This window comes from Dermacentor andersoni, chromosome 2 (genome assembly GCF_023375885.2).
Source record: "Dermacentor andersoni chromosome 2, qqDerAnde1_hic_scaffold, whole genome shotgun sequence".
NCBI lineage: Eukaryota > Metazoa > Arthropoda > Arachnida > Ixodida > Ixodidae > Dermacentor > Dermacentor andersoni.
In genome coordinates this window covers 165,524,775-165,548,133 of record NC_092815.1, presented here as the reverse complement: position 1 = coordinate 165,548,133, position 23,359 = coordinate 165,524,775, and the positions used below count along the sequence as shown (strand labels likewise).

The 23,359-nt window shown below is 46.2% G+C and overlaps 1 protein-coding gene across 1 annotated transcript; it reads right to left on the bottom strand.

The window, feature by feature from the left end:
- Positions 1 to 22,578: 22,578 nt before the first annotated feature.
- Positions 22,579 to 22,983, bottom strand: LOC140215855 (uncharacterized). Its single transcript, XM_072286181.1, has one exon. The coding sequence runs from the start codon at positions 22,981 to 22,983 to the stop codon at positions 22,579 to 22,581; it is 405 nt and encodes a 134-aa protein (XP_072142282.1).
- Between the last annotated feature and the right edge of the window lie 376 nt (positions 22,984 to 23,359).

The following is a 23,359-nucleotide window of genomic DNA, read 5'->3' as shown; positions in this document are numbered from 1 at the left end:
TCAGAACCTTTTGTTTAATTTTCATCTGAAGAACATTTAAAGCCGAACTGATGCAAATTTGTGGTTACTTCAACAATAACATGTGGTTACAATTCATTGTTCCCCCTGTAATGCTTCACATGTGCGACCACCCTTCTTTTCATTTTTTGTGTGTGCTTGTATGCGAAGCTTGAACAATAAATATTTTTTCCTCGCGAGTAAGCGCATTCTCTTTTAATTTCCTGTGTCCCCTCTTTTAGTTGCGCTTTAAAATTTTTTTGAAGATGGACCGCTAGCCAACTAGCTCATTGCATCATCCTTCGGTACTCTCTAATTTTATCCGCCCATAAATAAATGAGCAGTAAAGCAAACGAACAAGCAACGAAGCATAAAAGGCAATAGCGAAAACTTAAATTTTTCTTTTATTGCGATTCTTTAAACGTGCTGCAATGACTTCTTTACGCAATAAAACTCAGAAACCAAAAATAAAATTCCCAAAACAACCATGATTATGAAAATACTAAAGGAATGCTTTTCTATGTTTTCCTTGTTTTCTCGCTATCGGTCACCAAGGAACATATACGAAATTAAACCCACGTTAGGCTATTTTATTCGTGTGCGGCTGGCCCGTCTCAATTCTCGTGTGCGAACTGTGAGTATGGCCTTAAAGGGAAACTAAAGGAAAACATTCAGCCGAACTAGATTGAAAACTAAGCTCCTCTAATAACGTAATCGTCCCTCGCAGCGAGAACAGAGATGCTGTAAGAGAGCAAACGATGAAAATGCAAAATCACAGTTTCACCTTTTGCCGTACATTATGGTACCTTTCTCGCGCGACGACTAGTGTGAGGTCAGGCAACAGAGCGGCTGACTCTTTATTCGCAAACCTCTTTATGTTTTCAGACTTTCGGTGCATGGCCAAATAAGTGCTTAAACTACCGGAAGCAAACTAATTGAAAAACCATGCGTAACGATTAAATGCTGACAAAATTTTCTCCCCAATTCAAAAACAGAAGTTTTGCATGGAATTTAGTGGCAAACTTTACTCCCTTAAGAATTCTGTCTGGATTCTTACGTATTCTTTTTTTTTGTGTGAAACGAGATCGAAATGAGTAGAAAGAATGCTTCGGCGTATAACGAAGTTGATTCATTCCTAGGAATTCGCATCCAAACCCAATCGAAATGCGATTGAGAGAAGCTATAGAGGGGTCGCCAGAATAATATCGACCACAGGTTCATTTACGTGCAAGAAATGAACGATACACTGCTATTTTTACATGCTTCCTCAACCAGGATGTAGGCGCCGGGTCCAGGATTCTAGTCCATGACTTCGCCTCCTAAAGCGGAACGCTTTAATTAGGGGTCCATCCCTGCGTGTGCCGTCTTCGTCCTTCGAAGTCATACAAAGAAAGACGACATCGGCAACTATTGTTGCTGCAAATTCATGTATTCCATGCTAACTGCAATACAAATACCATTGCGCATAGGTCAATAGAAATAAAGGAAATAAAAAATAAAAATTACCTGGACTGCATTTATGCGGTGCAACACTAATATTACTAGTACTTCGCGCTGTATTGAGCCAAGCAAGGTATGCTTGGCTCAATACAGCGCGAAGTGAATGGACACGGAAAGAGATGCAGATGTATGTGCTGGTGCCATTTGTTCTTGAATTAAAATAAGATGAATTGAAATCAAAGTGTATTGAACATCACACGGACGTCTAGGGGTTGACGCCAAGTCAAGCCTATGCAATAGCTTCAGTGCATTGTGAGCAGCGGATATAAGAAACCTAAGTAAAGCACTCTTTTGTATTTTATTTTATAATTGGCGCCATAGGGCCTGAGACGGAATGCAGTTCGTTGTCATGTAATTGAAACAGGTAATCGAACCGCATATGCACATTTTAAGGAGGTCCGCACCACGCCCAATCGGACGCCTTCCTTCGCTTTGTCGGGAAAAGAAATAGCGTTTTTGGATGAACGATTTTGATGCTGCTGATTTGCCGATGTTTTTGCGACTGGTGTACGCATGCCTATGCTGAAATGGTATAAAATGGCTTGAGAATTTCAAATAACCTTCCAGTTGGCAGTCAGCGCTTCTCTGTGGTATTTGTTTCCTCGTGTTCTTGGTATATTCGCGCTCTTTAACCTCAGTTCTAAAGATCCTACCAGTAGCAAATTTTGGCTATACGTTTGGAGTTCTTACGTGGCCTCTATGGAGCGTACTGCCGCAATTTTTTTTTTTTTTAAACCGGCTCATTATTAGCCGAAATAAAAATATTTCAGTGTCGCAAACACGTGAATTCAGGAGGCGAGCTTCACCGCAAACTTCGACTTTCTCTCCACTTGCCTCGTCTAGCCTAGGCAAGCGAATTTTCTTCCCTGCGTTCTCCCATAACGGAGCTCGAGCATCGAGTGACGCATACGTTACGGGCCCCGCCTTCATTTTTTTGTCTCGTCGCTTATTTTGCGGCGCGGCGCACTTCCGTTAACGGCATCGCGTGCGAGCTGTCGCGATTGTCTCGTTTTGCGCAGGGCACGATTTCGCGGGCTGTGCCCGAGGACACTAAACTAGCGGTAGGAGTTCGTGCTACACGAATACCGAGGCAGACAGAAGAGGATCACAGAGCATGTCTCGCGCTGAAACACGGTAGAAAATGTCATAATTTCTGCGTCTGCGCGCTCGACTGCACGACGTGTTAACAGGCCTAGGAAGCGGAAGTACACCTCTATTGCTTCGGTGCTAAGTAAAACAATAACATGCAGATATTCGGTTTTTGTTTCATTACTTCTCTAAGCTTTAATTCGTCTATTCTAGCAACATAGTACACAAATAACCGATGTTGGATAGAATAATTATCAAAGTCGCGTGTCACTACGAGTGACGTCACAGCGCGATCCCGTGTACGTATACGCAATAGCACGTGTACCTCATCCTCCGGCTTGGAGCGCCGTGGCCGAGAGAAGGATAAATGGCATTCGGTTTGAAATTTGAGATCGTTACGCGGCGCGTAGCGGTGTAATAGTTTGCAGAGGCGACTGTTATAACGTATTGTATACTAGGCGCTTGTCAGCTCGTAATGGCCAACCCTGGTGCGAGGCCCTTTAAGTGTTCATCTGTCCGCATCTCTACCATGATTCTGTAGAGTTGGCGCATTCAAATACGACATCAGATGATACGCAACACGGTGACTTATTAGGTACGATGGAACGCTAAAATTTATTGTCTTCATATAGGCATATGGTAACGTCAATACAAACAAAAAAGAAAAATGTTAGGAGTAGTCATGCTACATTGCTTGGCGTGGTGTCAAAGCCACCAAAGTGAACACAGTGCACTGGCATCCCTCCTGCCATTCCAATGTTGACGCGTCTCGCCAGGATGATACAGTCGCCATGATAGTGGAATGATTGCAGAAAGTGGGCGCGCTAGCCACTCATCACTTCCAATGCACATAGAATGAATGGAATCAAAAATTGGTTCATTTTTTAATGGCAATCAAGTGATTGCGAGTACAGCAAATGGAACAATTCGCTCTGAAGTGCGAGCAAGGCGAGCCGTCATGGTTGAGAATGGCAGTGTTTAAGAGAGCGTAAATATTTAAGAGTTTAAGGTCGTGCGTGCACGCGCTGTTTGCAATTTACTGGTTTACTAGAGCTGCGGATGGTAGTAGCAAAGCAGGTAGTTACACCTCATGACACTTTGCTCAACTACAATTAGCTCGAAATACTGACGCTTACAAATGGAAGTGCAAGTGGCCTACTATGCAAAAGGCTATCTGATGGGGCTCTCGAGTATGCGGCCCTCAGTTAAACAGCCCCATCCGTTTGCAGAGTATAGTCCCTTAAAAAATGGCCCCATAACACTAAATATTTATGTGGTATTTCAGACAAAATCTGTCTCGTTTAATAACAGGCTCTGTCATGCGGTTCAAGATTATGCGGCAGAATCGTACATGTCTCGTTAAAAGAAAATTACAGTTGGCCGGCACCGCCCCGAAGGATTTTAATAGCGGCTTCATACCCACAGTGTAGGCAATTGATAACACACATGAGACCAACACTGGGAATCTAACGCGGATACATCGCGCTGCAACGAAACACTCTAACCACTACACCATGTAATCACGCGCGCCTACAGGAATCGCAAAGCTATATGCAGATAGAATGGTGCTTCCTAGACTCGTGTTACGTCGGTTGTTCATCATCCGCGATAGTGTCTGGTATATCTAGTTCGTGTAACTGTTGCCGACGCTTATGTTTCTGCTGATAATAAAGATGTATTGATATTAGTGACAGTGTACGACTACCGTGTTCGACAGCTGTCATGTGGGGGCGGAAAGTGTAAAGAAAGCATAAGATTACATAGCATGAGAGCTGCGCGAAAATCAAAAAATTCTTTGCCGGGCGAATGTTATTTTTCGATGTCTTCTTTCCTAATTGGCTATGCTGCTGATTGTTCACTGCGCTCACAGTTCAACAGGGAACTTGGCTTTGGCAGAAAAAACTTTACGACTGCATTCAGCAGTCTCAGTTAAAAATGATTCGCCGCCAACATTCAAACTGATAAAACCCAACATTTCGCAGCACTTCGCCAGTGAGCTTGGAGTCGTGAACACGATGGGATGCTTGCGCAACTTTTTCCACGTAATACACGATTTATTAAATTACGTTATGCGTACTTTAGGACTGATGACCCCTGTATCATTGTGCTTGCATGCGTCAAAGCACTGCCCGAACCTTTTTTTTTTCCTTGTTGCTAATGCTGTGCAGGAATGTTGAAACAGACCGCAACACAGCTTCTGCTGATGCGCCTAAAAGGTTCCTAAATACGGTCAAGGGCCTCAATGAACATTTCATTGACACTAAATCCGTACAAAAGAGGATTTCCTTGGCTGTTTCAGAAATGAAGATAGAACAGCACACTCTTACTGAAACTGCGATCGATATGAAATAAACGTTGAACAAACCACGGTTTAGCATGCTAGGACCACTGCTCTAGAGAAATTGCACTTTGATGAGGTGTATATGCTTCGCACTAGATTAGGTGATGCAGGAGATCGTGCCCGACTTGATAGCCTTCTGTTCTTTGCGATACCGGATATCGCAACAGAAATTTCGGAGGAATCTGAGCAGCAGATATTAGGAATGCCTGTACATGATATAAAGGTGAATGTGCGCCTAGCGATAGCGTATCTCGTGCATAGAAAATAGGACATTTAAACCTCAGTAAATGCCAGTCACCTGTAGTAAAATTTGTGAACAGTAAAACAAAGGAGCTACATCTTTCAAAACATTCGATGCTCAAAAAAAGTAGTAGTCTAAGCATAAGCGAGGATTTCTGCACAAGCAGCAGGTCTCTAAGAAGGAAGTTGACCGAGTACCGCCGAGTCCTGTATAAATCTTTCAATCTACGGCGCAATAAAGTACTTGTCGTTCGAAAATGCTATCAGTACAATGTGCCTGCTGGTAGGATATACGAAGTAGGACCTTCCACCAGCACCAGTAGGGAATGCAATCCTTCACCTCCTGCACTTCGCAATGGTAGCATGTACCCTTCTGTAAAGCGATAGGGAAAACCAATACTTTACACTTAATAAAGAGAAATGTACTACGTACCGAATGAATACTAACTCCGACATATTATCGCTAAAAAATTTTGTTAATGAACAATAAATGAACTTCACAGCTTCCTTTATTCCTATCAAAGCAAAATAGCTGAATTTATAACTCACAATTATTGCACTGCGTCGTTCTTCACCGTCACCACAACCTGGCAATATCGTCTGTATCACATTAATAGAACAGACAGAACTGGTGATGGCGTCTCGCTAGCAATAAGCGAGAATATCAATTTCTTTCTGTTCCCGTGAATAGCGCTTTACGATTACTCTCGGGTTCTGTTCCAACAAGTATTTGCTATCTCTCTCCGTCTTGCAGAAGCTTATTCTCTTAGAAGCTTCGTAATTATTCAAAGCAAACTAAAGTTCATTTTCCAGCCCACGTAACCCTGATTATTGGTGGCTTCAACTTTCCGAATATATTGCGGTCATGCCCACTCCCCTTTTTGCAACATCTTGGACATATTCTGACCAATGCATTGTCATGTGTTCTGACTTTGGCCTATCATAGATCGTTGCTTTACCTACACGTAAATGCTTATTCAATCCTGGTCCTGGTAGTCGCATGATACGCTGATATAATTTTGGTGATGACACAGCTGCCTAGATTAAGCGATCATGATGCTTTACATTTCACACTGGCAGCACCTTGGCACACCGAACATAAAAACTCTAAATGTATCAGGGACGACAGAAGTGCAAACGTTTCAGCGATAATGAATAATTGAATTCCTGGGTTTTACATGCCGTAACCACGATCTCATTATGGGGCCCACCGTTGTAGGGACTCCGGATTAATTTTGACCACCAGGAAATGTTTAACTTTCCCCTTGCACGGAAGCGGGAAATTTTGAATTTCGTCCCCATTGAAATTTCAGCGATAAACACCAAGCTTTTCGCATTTGTTGGCGATTTTTACCAAACTTGTTGAACGCTCAGCCGGAAGAAAGTGGTGCATGTTTAGGAAAAATATTGGTGATCTCACCAATCGGTACATAACCTTACGGTGTGTGCGCTATGACAACGCGGTTTCTTTGTTTAATAGGGACCTAAACAGACTAAATAACAGGAAGGCTCGACTGTTTCGCAGTGCCAAACCGGACCGTTGGCTGGCGTATAAACAAGCTGCTGCTAAATTATTATCCACACAAAGGTAAACTAAGCCTAATTTTTTACCACTACTCTTTCTAATTTTCTCGAAATAAATCCCAAGCGTTTCGCAGTATATTTAGACAAAAAACAGCGCAAACAATATCCCAATTGCATCAACCTCTGGCACGGCGGTTCCTGATTATCACTGCGCAAAAGTACTAAATAAGACATTCGCAAGCTCATTTTTGTGCTTTTCAGTGCGAGAGTAGCATAATTATGTCTGAAGAACAATATTCGTATCGATCCCATAGCTTTTGAATGGACTTGTATCAGCACCATCATCATAAACCCAAAGCTCTCGTCTTCTTGCGGTTCGTACGAAATCAACTCCGAATTTTTGAAGAACACCAGTGAATAGCCGTCTATTATATGCACCTCTTCTCGCAATTACTAGGCAATGGTTCACTGCCAAATGACTAAAAAACAGAAAAGGTCATACTTCCACAAATCTGGTGATACCCCAAATCCATACAATTACGCACCAATATCACTTACATCAATACCATGAAAAACAGCAGAAGATATAATATAGACTCATAGATATTCCTGAACGTATTCACTACATTATTCTATTTTAACATCGTTTTTTTCAAATGTTTTCCTGTGACAATCAGCTCGTAATTTTCTCTGATAACTCGCATAACTACATTGAAGTCGGTTACAGACTGTGTATTCCGAAATGTTTATAAAGCTTTCGTAAAGTTCACCGGTTTCTTGTCCTACATAAATTACATGTATTTAAAATCGACTGCGACGTCATAAAATGGATTCAAATTTCTCTAGCTCACCCAGTTCTATTTCTCGTTACAAATGAGACTAGGTTACCTACGTCGAATATTCTGTCTGGCGTGCCGCAGGCATAGAGTTTCTCACTACATTACCTAGAGGGAAATCTGGCGCTGCTGCGCTGTGGTATGCATGGGAATGCCGGTATATTGTGGATTCGGATTGGCATCGTTCTCGAAGAGACAGGACACCTTGAAGACGCACTTCGCAAGTACCGTTCCGTCTGTCACAATGATTCATTTTCTTCTAGAACAGCACGTGAAAAGCTGTTTTAGCTTTATTATTAGGCGAAAACATGTTTTGTTTAACTATGAGAGCTTGTTATTGTGTGTACGACTACATGTTACGTAAAAAGTATCAGCGGGCTGCTAAAGTTGGAGGACAGACGACAAGGTTCGCGCTCGCTTTGAAACAGTTGGTCGTCTGTTCTTGCTTTTCTTCGCTTGGTTATGCATCGTGGGTGAGTAAAGATGTAATATGCGTGAATGGAAATATTTTATGAAGATTTTACTTTGAGAACGCGTTATTTGCGTAGCCATATCCACGTTTTAGACGAAGCCATTTACAACACCAGCCAACACGAGCCTCGCAGACACATATACCGTCATTCCCATGACGGCACGGTGCCCCCTTAAGAAACTCCCATAGACGGTGGCGCCAAATAACCCTCTAGGTGTTATAGTGAGAAACTCTATGGCCGCAGGGATTGATTCTCAGCCTAATAATATTTCTAATATATATAAATGAGTTGCTTAATAACATTTAGTCGGAAATATATTTGCGGATCACTGCGTGATATGTCCAAAGGTAAGCAATGGGTCTAATTGCGCATTTCTTCGCACAGGCTCAAGCGCAGTACATGAATGTCGTCGTACTTGGCATATGCAAGTGAACATTGCAATTTGTCGCTCACGTAAGGCACACTTCTTCGTGTTCTCCATGTCGATAGGCCAAATTGTGGTATATGCTCCATGCGCTTTCTTTATTTATTGAACTAAAGAAAGTCACAGTTTCATCCGAAAGGTGAAGCGCCGATTCCGACAGCAAATGACTAGACCGCAGGGGCATAGCCAGAGGGGGGGGGGCTTATGGGGCTTCAGCCCCCCCCCCCCCGAAATTTTTTCGTGCTGTCCATGCACCACCCACCAAAGCAATCTCCGGTGCCGGAAGTCATTCTGAATTTTGTCTAGAATGTCTTTTTCACGCTCGAAAAGACATTTCACCGCGAACATTGCGAACTCGGGCTGGATTTCGCGACAACGCCCATGCACTGGGAGTCAGATAACGTAAGCAGCCCCATTACAGCCCCATCCAAGCACAAAGTTTCAAGGGCGTTATGACGGCGAACGGGCTCGCCGCGGCATATTGCGGAGGCCGCGAAATCTACAGAGCGCATGGATGTCAATTCCGAAATTTACGGGTTTAAAGTTTTCATAAACTTTTGATCTAAAAGGTGCATTGACATTTCGAAAGTTGTTCTCTAGATTTTCAATTGCGGAACTTCTTGGGTTTAATGTTCCTATAAATATTGGATGCCAAAGGTGCATTGACTTTTCTAAAGTCTTACAACGGACCATACAACGAGACAAGCCAAATCAACACACTATCAGACAAGTTGACAAAGTTAGGAGCGAAGTCCGATGAGATGAAACGTTGTGGCGGTTCATTTGTGCCGTCATGACACAAAAAATATCAACATTTTTATGTCACCTACGCCAAAGCATCCATGTCAAGACGTTAAAGCCAGCCAAGGTAACTACGTTCTTGTTTATTTTTATACTTCGACTTTTATTCGTGAGGACACATTGAGCCTCTTAATTTTTTTGGTACTCGCTACTCTACCCGCGGGCTGCCAGAGGCAGCCAGAGCGCATGCTTTTTTCTCGTGTTGCTCCGACCACCACGCGGCGCACTTCGGTGCGCGTTCGCTTTTCTCTGGCCGAGTGGATTTTCGCCTGGCGGAGTTTTGGGCGCTTTCTGTCTAGCAGACGAGAAAAAGAGACTATCGTCGCTCGCCGCCATCACTGTTGGGACTCGACGAATGGCACCGCGTTCGCTTGAGCGCAACCACTCGGGAAAGTCTTGTCTCACCAGTGTATAGGATACCGAGCAGTATACGTATGGTCCTCGGTGGACCAAGCGTCTCCCGTTTTCTTTGACATTCCTTCGGTAGCCACATTAGGTGCCCAAAGTAGGCATTCGATTGTGGCCAACATACATTGCGCTTTTTTATTTTGGTGCCCCCCCCCCCCCCCAAAAAAAAAAAAAGTAAAGACACTGTTGTATCGCAGCGAATAGTCGCATGGTGAAATTTCAATTTTGCTACTTCCTTTGCGGACAATGATGGGCCACGGGACGCTTCATTTGCCGGATACTCTTATTATATAGTATTGCGATAGCAATTATACCCTGGACACTCCAGGCCCATTCCTGCCGTCGCCGTCGCCCTCATGTTTCGTATAAAGTCCAAGGGCGATAACACAATTACCGCGCGCCGAATACTGTATGTGCGAGTGAAAGCGTAGGGAAGGGGGGGGGGGGGGGGGGGCTGGAATGGGTGAGCCAACGATGGTGGATCAGTCTTGGGCGCGCAAAAGGGAAAAGCGGGGAGCAAGCGCGCCACCTTCCGTCGCGTGCGATACATCGGGGGGAGTGGATGGAATGTGGGCGGGCTCTAGGATTCTGTGAATCTCTGATTGCGCAACATATTCATTTGCTTTGTTTGACGCATTATATATAGTGACTTTTTTACATACGTATATTTATTGGAGACTTATACATATATTTAACTATCTTGTGGCGAGGTTTTGCGTATACTTGCAGTGAACTTTGTTTCCAGTGACACTTTCTTTAACTTTTGTCAAGCTGTATCTTCGCATTTGTATATTCCATTGCATTTTTGCAGTTCTAACGTACGAGGGCAGTCAGATGAATGTGATCCAACCAGCCCCGCGCAATAATGGTTCGGTTCATTATCTGCGAGGCATGCGCGTAACACACGGGCATCTCTCATTAACATAAGTGACACGAAAGTGTGAGGATAAATTTTTAATGCTCTCATACACAGGGTTGAACATGGTTGCGTGACGTAATGGACGCTCCAGAAGGTGAGCAGCGTGGTGCCCTGAGGTTTTTTACAGCTGAAGGTATTTCGCAAAAAGAAAATTAGTCGCCGTATGGCTGTCGTGTACGTTGAACATTGCATTTCATTGGCCACTGTGAAGCGTTCGAGCAAACGGTTCGAAGAAGGACGTGAAAGTTGCAAAGACAATCCAAGGCCGGGCCAAAGCCATCGTGCAATCACCCCTAACAAAAGTGCAAAGGTTGATGAGCTGATGAGACAAGAACGGAGGATAAGTATCGATGAACTGGCAGAGCGTGTGAACATCAGTCGCGGTTTGGTTCACACCATAATTCATGAACATCTAGGTTATCGGCTTTTGTGTGCGCAATGGTTGCCCAAGATTTTGAACTACCGCCAGAAGACGGAGAAGTTCAGCGCTGTCTTGACTCATCTGATCCGGTATCATAATAAAGGTGACGACTTCCTGTCTCCAATTGTGATCGGAGACGAACCATGGTGCCACTTCTACGAGCCTAAAACACGAAGGCAAAGCTTACAGTGGAAACATTCGAATTCACCACCCCCAAGAAAGGAAAGGCCGTCATTTTTACTGGAAAGTTGTTGTTGACTTTTGCTTTCGAGCGTCAGGGGCCATTACTGATAGAATTTGCTAAATCTTGAGAAGGTATAAATTTTTTTTCTTTATTGTGAAACGCCAGATCGGCTGCGTGTCACAATCAAGAACAAACTAAGTGGTAAATTGACGAATGGGGTCATGTTGTTCCACGACAATGCCGTCCTCACGTTGCTGATGTATTTAATACAAAACTGGCAACGTTCAAGTGGAAAACGCTGCAAATTCCGCGACACAACCCCGATCTGTCGCCTTGTGACACCCACATTTTGGGGCAACCGAAAAAGACAGCTGAAGGGAACCAGATTCGTGTCGGACGATGATGTAAAAGAGTCAGTTGCAGACTTTTTGAAAGGGCAACCCAAGGAGTTTAATGAGACGGGAATCACGCGACTCGTTAGACAACGGGAGAAATGTCTAAATTATCATGGAGACTACATTTAAATAAAGTACCGCGTTCGTCATATATTTGCATTAGCTGACTTTCATTTTTCTCGCCCTCGTATATTTTGCAGAACTCCGGATTTTTACGTGCGCTCTGTTGCGGCTCCAATTTCGGTGCAATTGTTCATGATACACGACCGGTTCGAAGCTGCTCCTGCGTAATATGTTGGAAGAAATGACAGCGTCATTGAGATTTTTCACTGGCCGTTGCATATGTACAAGAATCTAAACGCGGTTCTAGAACGGCAAAGTTTAATTACAATATTTGTCCTCAGCTTGGTAATTTCATGGCCTTCACATTTTTCACATCAGCGGCATGCACTGCTTTGCTGGTTTCGAACTGATAAAGTTCTAAAGTTCGTGTGATATTTTCTTACTTACTAAAAAGCGAAAAAAAAAACATGAAAGCACAGATACCAGCTATTTAGGGCACAATTTTTGGGACATACAAGCAAATTCTTTTATGAAAAATACATATTTTACTTGTTTTGACAGAGCGTAGTGTTCAAGAATTCGTTTGCAGCATCTTAAGCAATGGCAATGCAGTTCTTATTCATGTATTTGATCTCCATACAAATTGTTTAGGAGGAAGCTTTAGCTCACGCCCAACTCCGACACGGCCTATTCAAATACATGTAAAACGCAGAAACGCTTTTCTGGAATTACCCCCGGATCGCTTTTCATGAAATTTGTTGAATTTGAGAGCGAAAGCTAAATTGTACTGTCTGTTGGAAGCGGAATTACGATTTAGGACCTGAACATTGTTTAAAATATCTTGAAAAACTCGACATTAAAAAAAATATGGAATCACGACGTTTACAAACTAATAGCTCTGCATCAAGCACATATGTCGCTGTTCACTAAACGGCATCTATATAACAGTCAAAGCGGACAAATTTGGAGTGTCAGTTCGTATCTTACGTGAATTGGTTACGATGTGTACAAGGATCCTGCGAAAGCCGTATTTCCATAATGCAAAATTTCTTGAGATTCATGTGTAACAGCAATTTTGTCTGCTATAGATGTACTATTAGGTGCAATTCACAGAATTTTTGATATATTGTTTTATTGCTCAGTTAAGGTTTGAACTTGATAGTTTGTCTCGTTTTCTGAAAATTTGCAATTTTAGTCAGTTTTTAATAAAGGATTGACAACGTAAATGAAAATTTCTAAGCGAACAGTCACTAGAATTTAGGTTTTTCTTTTAAATGCAACAAACCTCGTCAAACTTGGTGCAGTGGTTGCCGAGAAAAACGAATTCTACTTCTACATGTATTTAGATACGAGCACCCGAGCTAAAGCTTCCTCTTGAGGAGACCGAGCTGCAATGTGAGCCCCCCCCCCGAACGAAATTTCTGGCTACGCCACTGCTAGACAGCTATATACGAAGTAAGGATGGTAGATTTATAAGCTGTATGAACTTCGAAACGTTCGCTTAGTAATTGAATTACCAGCATGGTGTCAGCGTGCACAAGCAAACAACACATCACACTCGATAAGCGCGGACACTCGCTGTCAAAACACTGGTGTGACCAAGCGCTATAGCTGCCGTGAGCGAAGTGATCTTCATGTGGTTTATCGCTTCAACCCAAGAGCCGCGATAACACTGCGCGGACAAAGGCATGAGCCGTCTGCAGATCCCTTTCAAAATACAGCGGGTGCGACCGCGCGCGACCGTGCAAAGTACGCACTTGGCGGACACAGAGACGCCCCCCCTCCCTCCCGCGCTACCTCCCCGCTTTCCTTCCTATGCGGCGTGGGAGACCGAGCTGCGATGGTAAGTCGCCATTGCTCCCGGTCGCTAAATGCGCAGTTGCTGCTGAAGTACAACACCGCCAAACCCCCTTCCCTGCCTCCCACCACCCCACGGTGCTCTCCGCATTCTTTCTTCGCGCGGTCTAGATTGAGTCGCGGTCGTCGGGTTCCCTCGCGTGCTCTCACTCACACATACAGCATAGAACGCAAGGTGACGGTGTTATCGCCCTCGGATTTTATACAAAACATGACGGCAACGGAAAAAGGCCCTTGAGTGTCCATATAATTGCTATCGCAATAAAATAAGATGACCAAGAAGCTATATTTTCTGCATAAACGGGAAGCTGGCTCTTTCCTGCAATTGTAATTTAATACTGAAAGCGAAAATGGCTTCCGCCGAACGCACACTAGGTGCGTTCAAAACATGCAGCAGTATACAAGAAGACAGCATTACGGGTTTTCCGGCGTCACGGCTTCTGCCCGACATGCGGCCACGCTGGGTAGACGTTCTGCAGAGTGCGTAATCATGCTACCGTCTTCACTCTTTGGATGGCGGAGCCCGTGGAGTTTTCTCCACGGCTCTAAAAAGATTTCTTTCTCTGTGGACGCCTGTGCTGTCAGCGCGTTTTGTATAGCTCCTCTACTATCGGTGGTAAAAATGCCGTGCGGGTGCTGTTACGAACGGCCTGCAAGGGCACCGACGTACAAAATTCCCAGCCAGCCGCAGCTGCGAGGGGGGCGAGCTTCCCAGACACGACCTTGGAATGCTTGCCCACCTGCTGCGGCGACTCGTTTTGTAGGGACGACGGTGTGCCGCTTCCATAACTCGTCGGCGCCGCTATGACTAAACGCGGTCGGCGGACCAAGTATTGTTCGTGGATTCGCGGTGTCCGCCCCTGGCTATTTGAAGCCAGGGAACCCCTGGAAGATATTTTGCGTTGCCGTCTCACGCAGCTTAGAAGTCACGGACAGATGCGGCGGCCATTGTCTACGAAGTTAACGCTGGGATGCTCGGGTCAAGCACCGTGTCTGCGAGAACCCACTCACCTCGGCGTGGTCAGTGAAACCTGTGCTGAAGTGTGTGTGTGTGTAGCCCCCCCCCCCGTCAAAGGCGGGTCGGCTACGATGACTTTGAACGCTCCGAATTGGTAGCAGGTTCAACGGCCGGTTTCACCTGACCTAGGGATCTAGGGAGGACAGAGTGTTTATAAGCAGCTGTTGTGCGGCTGCTGAGTGTGCATTCCTCTTTCAGTCATGTTAAACTGGTGAACTGTAACGTTCTCATGTAAACACTAAAAATGAACCCATATTCCTCGTTCTCGATGGGAACAAGTCTCTCCCTTCAACAACGTCCTCAGCGTGGATAAATTCGACGACGGCATGAGCCAGGTTCCATCTATTTCGTGCCGGACCGCAAACATTACAGCGCACAGGGCATCAATGACAAAAAAGTATATCATCGTGAGCCCCTTGTAATCAGATCTCCCGTGTGTTGTCTGTTGTACGTCTCATCTACGGTAAAGTTAAACAGCACAAACGAAAGAAAAATCGGAATTTACTTCAGCACCTGATACCTAAAGCGTTTACTATAACACCAACACGACCATTCGAGTGCACTATACTAACGTCACAAACTAATCACAGGTCAGCTATATTTTGCTACAATGTCAGGCAGAAGTCCACCAGGTTTAAAATAGTCCTCATAATATAAATCGTTGGACACGTTACGTAAACTTGAACTATTAATTACGTGAAAGAATGACACCAGGTGTCTTTCTTACTTTTTTTGCTAAATGTTTTGCTGCAGTTTCATCTAAGCAAATTTTGACCATTTGTTGGTGGTGGTAACAACTTTATTTCTTCAACAGAAATGATTGGGTTGACTTTAATGGGCTTCCAAGGTGCGTTAGGTCGCCGTCCGATCAGTTCCTCTAGTGCCACCTGTTATGGTCGTGAGGCCCTGTCTGTCAGCGACTTCCAAAGCCTAGCTGACTGAATGCAGGTGAACCGCCGGGTCCGAGCTGGACACCGCATCCTCCCACTCTTGTTCGTTAGAGAGTTGCCATTCTCTTTTCGGTTTTAGACTGTCGCATTAGAATAAAATGTGCTTTAAATCTGCCTTTGTGACCCCGCAGAGCTTACATTTGGGTGTGTAGACTCCTGGGTAGGCCTCGAAGTATATATAAGGCTTCAGTAAGGTGTTAGTTTGTAGCTTCCGCCATGCCATTTGTCGATGTTTATTAAGGATTTTGTCCGGCGGCGAGAGCGTCCTTCTGTTGTTTCTATAGGTTATCTCGTGGTAGGTAGGCAAGGTCTCTCTGGCCTACCTCAGGACCGGCTCACCCACTGCCCGGTTGACGAAACCTCGGGCTAAGTTGTGGGCCACCTCGTTCCCAGGATGGGACGCGTGGGCTGGCACCCATATGATTCTAATGTATCTGGCGTTGAAATTTTGCGGTTTTAGGACTTCTTTGGCGGGTTTGTGGACCCTCCGTTTTGCAAAGTTTCGAACGGCTGTCTTCGAGTCGCTCAAAATCCTGTTGGCTTCAGTGCTTCAGTGCAGTGCTAGGGCGTTTTGCGTACTCCAGGGTAGCGTATCGTACTGCTGCCGAGAAGTAGCGGCGCCTGCCTATCGAAGCTCGACCGACGTTGCTTATTGGGTAGCGTGGCGTTGTCGGGGGGCTGCAGGCATCCGGTACACAATGGCGACCAAGCAAGGGCGAGACGATGTCTAGTGCGAAACTTGCAAGGTTTATTCAAAGGTAGATGAAACAAAAGGAGAAGAGCATGAAGTGATCAAAAGTAGATTTCGGAGCCCCTTAAATAGGCTCTCTACAATCGTGGGCGGGATCTTGCTTCCATCGACGTCACGTGAGCGGCACAGAAAGAGGGCCCCTCCTCCTCTGGTTATAACGAGCCTGCTGCAAGGAAGAGGACGTCCCGCCTCATGGAATTGTAGACGCCTGTCCGTCTCTTCTGCGCGTTGCGGCTTCGTGGAAGTTCTCCTCTAGGTCCAATTCGAGGAAAGGCTCTTCTAAACTCGCACACACACACATACACACACAAAAGAGGCCTGTACACTGCGGGGCTTCTGGCAGACACACGAAATGGTCATGGTGAATTAGGAAGTCACGCTTCATTTCGACGAGGCCTGCTAGAAGAAGGTCGGGTGAGAGAAAGTTCTTTCTACACGAGGTGCGGGGAGGCAACAATAGCAAGCGAAATCGCGCCTCATTTCGACGAGGCAGGGTGAGAGATGGTTGGTTGAAATTCCTTTCAACACGTGGTGCCAGACACCAACCCTAGCAGCATCTCCGGCGTGGGAGGAAGATCCCGACGTGTACGGGCCAGCAGCCGCTGTAAGAGGGACCGGCGTTTCGGTAGCAGAATTTTCCTCAGAGGTGACGAACCCTTAGTTCGTAGGAGGTAGATTCCTGGGTGTGGTCATCAGTCCTCGTGGCGCTCTTGTGACTTTTCTCCCTGGTCCGGTCCGGTGAAATGGATTTTGCAAGCAGATCTCGCAACTTTTCGTCTCCTGCGTGGGCAAGCAATCACCCCAGAACAGTGCCGGTCCCACAACCACAAAGCGGCGAGCACAAGGCCACCCTCCCCCCAAGACACAACCGGCTTTAAAAAGAAAGAAAACCCGCTACACGTTTCCCATTCCTTACGCGCGTACTGCCCCCCTGAACACTAAAAACAGCCATTTCTTGAAAGCGGTGAAGCGTGATTATTAAAATCAGCTAACAATCGGCTTCACTTCGGCAAAACGTATGAATTCGGAAAAACGTATGAACGAACGTAAAAATGCCATGGAAACCCGGATGAGCATGAGGCTTTCGTTACTCTAGGCGCAACGACTCAAACCGTCGTCATTGCCGTTAAGCTTACCCTTCTTGTAGAGAATAACGAAGGTGTACTGTTGTAGAGCCAAGCTCTAGCGCAAAAGACGACCGTTTTTCGTAGACATGGACTGCAGCCATGTGAGGGGACAGTGGTCAGTCTCTATGGTGAATCTTGAACCAGCGATATAGCAAGCTAGCTTCTGCACCGCCCATATTACGCAGGCGCATTCTTTTTCTGATGCAGTGTATGCTTCCTCACGAACTGAAAGCTGTCTACTGCCGTACAGTACTGGGTGTTCGTTCTCGTCATCTCTCTTTTGACAGAGCACGACCCCCATTCCCCTGTCCCTGGCATCGCACAGTATAATGAATGGCTTAGAGCAGTCAGGAGCGTTAAACACTAGCTGTCTCGTTAGTGCGTTCTCCAGCATACTAAACGCCTTTTCCTTTTTTCATCGCACTTTACCGTTTGTGGTTCTGTTTTTCTGAGAGCATCCGTTAAAGAACTCGCAATCTCGGAATACCGCGTGACATATCTTTGGTAATAACGTGCCAAGCCAAGGAATGATCTGATGTCCCGCTTGGTGCGTGGTTGCGGGAAGTTGTCTATTGCGGTTAGTTGAACCTTGGAAGGCCGACGATGACCTTGCCCTATTACATGACCTAGATAAGCTACCTCCACGCGCCCTAATTGGCATTTGGGAGCCTTAACAGTTACGGTGGCCTCTCACAGACGACACAGCATGGTTCGCAGGTGTTGCATATGGTCGGCCCATGATGAAGAAAAAATTGCTATGTCAGCGAGATACCGAAGTGCAAAGTCCTCCATTCCTCGTAGCACCTCGTCCATATGACTAGAGAAGCAATATGGCGCATTCTTCAATCCAAAGCTCAGGACTTTCGGACGAAAGCTTCCCATCGGGGAAGTAAACGCCGCAAGCCTGCTTGCCCTCTCGTTCAACGGAACCTGCCAATACCCTCTGACTAAATCCAGCGTTGAGATGAAATTAGGACTGCTCACTTTCTCAAGCCTTTCCTTGATATGCGGTATTGGATAAGTCTGGTCCTTCGTGATGAAATTGATGAAATTGAGCCTGCGGTAGTCGATGCATGGTCGCGGCTCCTTTCCTGGGGCCTTAACTAAGATAAGCGGCGATGTATATTCACTCTCTCCTGGCTCGATTACACCTAGCTCTAACATCTTGATTATTTCAGCGGTAATGACTTGACGTTGACGAGGCGAAACGCGATCAGCTTTCGAACGAACTGGGTCCAACGAGGTTAACTCGATATCGTGAACGATCGCAGTGGTCCTGCCCGGTGTGTCTGAAAATACGTCTTCAAATTCAAACACGCGTTCCCTCAGTTCGGCCCTTTGATTGGGATTCAACTCCGCCTGCTCTACTAACTTGTCAGTGGTCTCGTGAATTTCTTTTGCCTCCGTCACTGCGGTTAACTCTGGAAAGTCGACAATCATTTTCTCAGGTTGGTTATTCAACGAAGGTTTCAGGATCATTACATTTTCCCCAACTTCAAAGCGTCGCGTGCGAGCAGTCATGTCATAGTAAGGATCAGCGTTGCTTTGTGCCTCACGCATTTCCTCCTGAGCGATCATTGTGGCAGGGCTTACGTTCAATAACTTTCTGCATTCTGCCTCGCGAGACAATTCAGGCTCTGCTGCTTTCCTGACCGTTTTCCTTAGCTGGTGCACTTTCCGCATTATCCCCTATAGGGCTGTCCTGTTTGGTGCTGGGTGACGAATCCTCAGTCAAACCTGTTTCCTTCAACACTGGACATACATACACTGCCTTGGCCTCGAGCTCCCTTGCCTTGGAATGAGATAAGGCTTGCACTATCCCTTCACTAAACCCGATCCCTCTGCGTCACAACAAATCCTCAGATTTCTTAGAAAACAAATATGGATACTGAGGCGGGAGATGTGCCGAGACGGCAGCTTCAGTGTCCAGTACTCCAAAAGGGCCTTCGATACGAATTTTGGCCACAGGGAGACAAACACTAGAGGCCTCTACAGCTTGCCTTGTCGAAGCACATTCTCCCGTGAATTGGCCTTCCTCTACGTATGACGGATGCACCACGTCCATTGTGGCTGCCGAGTCGCGAAGCACTCTACACGGTTTGCCGTTTACCACGAGGTCTCGAATGTATGGTTCTAGCAAGGTCAGATTTTCTACGTTGCTACTTATTGACATCAACACTAGTTTGGTATTTCTGCACCCCACGGAGATATGCCCCGTTTGCTGTCAGTTGTAGCAAACTACTGGTTTCTTTGCCTCGAAAGTTTTTTCCTTCTGCCTTTCTGCACTTGGTTCGGGTGGTTCCTTCTCTCCCTCGCTGTCCACGTCACTAGTTTTCACCGAATCGGACCTCTCCATTGTTTCATACCGACTCGGCTTTGACCATCGCTTTGGCTTGTCGGGTCTGCATTTATTCATCTCCTTAGGAGCTTCGTTGCCTTCGTCCGCACGGCGAGTTACGTACTCCTCAGCGAGATCGGCCGCTCTCGTAACAGTGTCTACGCCTGGCCTATCCTGAACCCAATACTTAATATTTACTGGCAGCTGGCGGTAGAACTGTTCTAAAGCACCGCACTGCATTGTCTTTTCAGCGTCGCCGAGTGCAACCTCTTCTGTGAGCCATTCCTTCAGGTTTACCTCCAAGGTGTATGCAAAATCTGAGTACGACTCACTTTTGGCCTTCTCGACTTCCCTGAATTTTCGCCTGAATGCTTCTGCTGATAACCTATACGTTTTAAGCAGATTCGCTTTGACTTCATCGAAGTCCTCTGCTTCTTCTTTCCCCATGCGGGCAATGGTATCAGCTACCTCACGTGGCAGCAACGTAAGCAAGCGTTGCGGCCACGTGTTTCTCGCGAATTTTGCCTTCTCACACGTGCGTTCAAATTGTACCTATGTCCCCTCCTACTGCGTAGGGTGCCATCAAGTCTGTCATTCTACGCTCGCTTTCACGTGACTCTGCGCTAGGTCTTTCTGTATTTTGGGTTTTCAGATGCTCAATCTCTAGGCGCTTCATTTCTAGGTCGCGATCTTCTTTGGCCTCACGTGCGGCACGCTCGCGCTCTTCAATCTCTAGGCGCTTCATTTCGAGTGCGTCGCGTGCAACACGGTCGCGCTCTTCTTTGGCCTCACGTGCTGCCCGCTCGCGCTCCTCTTTTTCTTCTAGGCGCTTACGCTCTTCTTTATCCTCTTTCTCTAGGCGCTTACGCCCTTCCTCTGCAATGATCTCTAGGCATTCCTTCAGTTCGTCGTCTGCCCCGATCGCTTCGATCACCTCAACGATCTCCGGCTTTCTCTTTGATTCGGCAATTTGGAAGCCCAACTCTTCGCCCAAGCTCAACAATTCCGGCTTCTTTAGTGCTTTCAAGTTCATGGCTGCCCTTACTGCTGCTAACTCTTCACTCTATAACTACCTTGACGTACTCAAAACTTCCATCAACGGTTAAAGAAAAATCACTGCCCTGTACTTTCCAAAAAAGGCGCAAAGCCAAGTGAAATCTTAGTGAAGAAAAGCCGTACACTCACCGTATGCAGTCATGAATCCAGACACCTTCCTTCCGAACGTTGTCGCCAGAACGAAGAGGCTACCATCTCGTAGTTGTCGTCCAAGTTGGGGTCTCCAGGATTCCGTATACCAATCGCTGCCAGTAAGTTTGTTCCGTACTTTAGGGTAGCGTATCGTGCTGCTTCCGAGAAGTAGCAGCGCCTGCCTTCGAAGCTCGACCGACGTTACTTATTGGATAGCGTGGCGTTGTCGGGGGGCTGCAGGCGTCCGGTAGACCATGGCGACCAAGCAAGGGCGAGACGATTTCTTGTGCGAAACTTGCACGGTTTATTCAAAGGTAGATGAAAGAAAAGGAGAAGAGCATGAAGTGATCAAAAGTAGATTTCGGAGCCCCTTAAGTAGGCTCTCTACAATCGTGGGCGGGATCTTGCTTCCGTCGACGTCACGTGACCGGCCCAGAAAGAGGGCCCCTCCTCCTCTAATTATACTGAGCCTGCTGCAACGAACAAGTCGTCCCGCCTCCTGGAATCGTAGAGGGCTGTCCGTCTCTTCTGCGAGTTGCGGGTTCGTGGAAGTTCTCCTCCAGGTCCAATTTGAGGAAAGGGTCTCTCTAAACTCGCACACACACACACATACACACAAAAGACGCCTGTACACTTCGGGGCTTCTGGCAGACACTCGAAATGGTCATGGCGAATTAGGAAGTCACGCTTCATTTCGACGAGGCCTGGTGGAAGAAGGTCGGGTGAAAGAAAGTTCTTTCTACACGAGGGGCGGGGCACCAACAATAGGAGGCGAAATCACGGCTCATTTCGACGAGGCAGGCTGAGAGATGGTTTTAGGTGCATACCCACGACGCCTATCGAAAAAGCATCGTGATCACGGAGCTCTGCAATGTCCTTACAGACTGCCTCCATATGGTTTGAATATTGCCCGTGGAGGGCTTTTGCTCTCGCCTTCCTCTTTTCTGTGTGGTGTTCGGGATCCATGTTTTTCGGGATTGGATCTATTCTCAGATACTTGTGTATGTCTCTAGGAATTGGAACGGCATCCGTCCCTATGCTTTCTTACCTGATATCCAAGGTCCTTAGAATGTGTCTTCCCGTGGGTGTTGTGTATGCCTAAAATTAACATCCTTTCTGTTGATATTGTGACGCTCTTAGGTGCATAGTGGGTTCACGAATGTGACGCGCTTAGGTGCATAGTGGGTTCACGCCTCAACAAACAGTATGTGGGGGCACCGAAGGGGAGTGAACGAGGACGACGATGTGTGGCTGGCTGGCTGAGTCTCGACAGGTGCTCAGTTGACCAAGGCCATCGCTTCTAACTCTACCCGGCTTCAAAGTAACGCCTTTTGTGGGCGTAACAATATATACTTAGGATTATGAAGGGCTGCCTTGTGTGATTGTCTTCTGAGACATCCAACCTTGTTCTTTTCCGTCGCCTGAAGCTTGAGATAGGGGAGATAATTTACTATACGCCTGAGCACGGAAGCCTGATGTAGCCTCCTCGAATCTGTTTCTTTCATTCCCTTGTGTTTGTTAGCTATTCGTCTTATTACTCTGTTTGTATGGGCCAGCTCATGCGACTAGTTTGTTTAGCGTAGTTGTGTTTCTCCCGTTGTTTTGAATGTGCATTTCCCGGATTCTCAAGGTTTATACTTCTGAAACTTTTGTACCATCAACCCTAACATCCAATTGCGCTGGGGGATCGTTTTTCTTTGGTCTGTGTCTGATAACAAGGAGTTCGTATTCTTGTCACGAGCACGTTACTACGACTCTACTGGCGCATCCGGGCACTATATTCGCTCCCGTCTGTAGCGCGCTCTCGATATCACATTCGTTTCCCCTGAATGTCCAGAGGGTAATGTCGTCTGTGTAGAGTGCCGATGATAAATTTGGTATGGCGGCCAGAAGCGTGGCCATGGGCATGAGGGTTATGTTGATCTGAAAGGGTGACAGCACCGACACCTGTGGTGTGCATTTGTTTCCTAATTGTAGTGTATCCGAGTTGATACTTGCGAATGGTATTTTAGCCGTTCTGTCGGCTAGAAAAGCCTTGATGTATGAGTATATTCTCTCTCCCACGTTTAGGTCGGAGAGGGCATTCATGATGGCATTGTTGGTGACATTATCGAAGGCTTTGTTGAAGTCCAGTGCCATTATTGCTTTAATGTTGGTGGTATTCGACGTCTTTATTACCTCTTTCGGAAGCCTGAACATCATATCTTGCGTAGACAGGATGGGCCGGAAGCCTATCCTCGTGTGCGGAAAGAGAGTGTGCTTGTCCATGCGGTCTTGCAATCTGGATAGCGCCACGTGCTCCAATAGCTTCCCTAAGCATGATGTTAGAGATATGGGTCTGAGGTTCCTTAGTTCGAGTTTTTTGCCTGGCTTGGGTATGAGAGTTACCTTGGCGTGTTTCCACGTCTCTGGCAGCCATCCATACTTCCAGCGCTTGTTAAAGCACTCCCTGATCCCTTGAATACAGTCCCCGTGTAGATTTCTTAGTATTTTGTTCATCACCCCATCCGCTCCT

Coding starts and splice junctions, on each gene's coding strand:
- LOC140215855 (XM_072286181.1), bottom strand. CDS start 22,983: ATGGCACTGGACTTCAACAAAGCCTTCGATAATGTCACCAACAATGCC.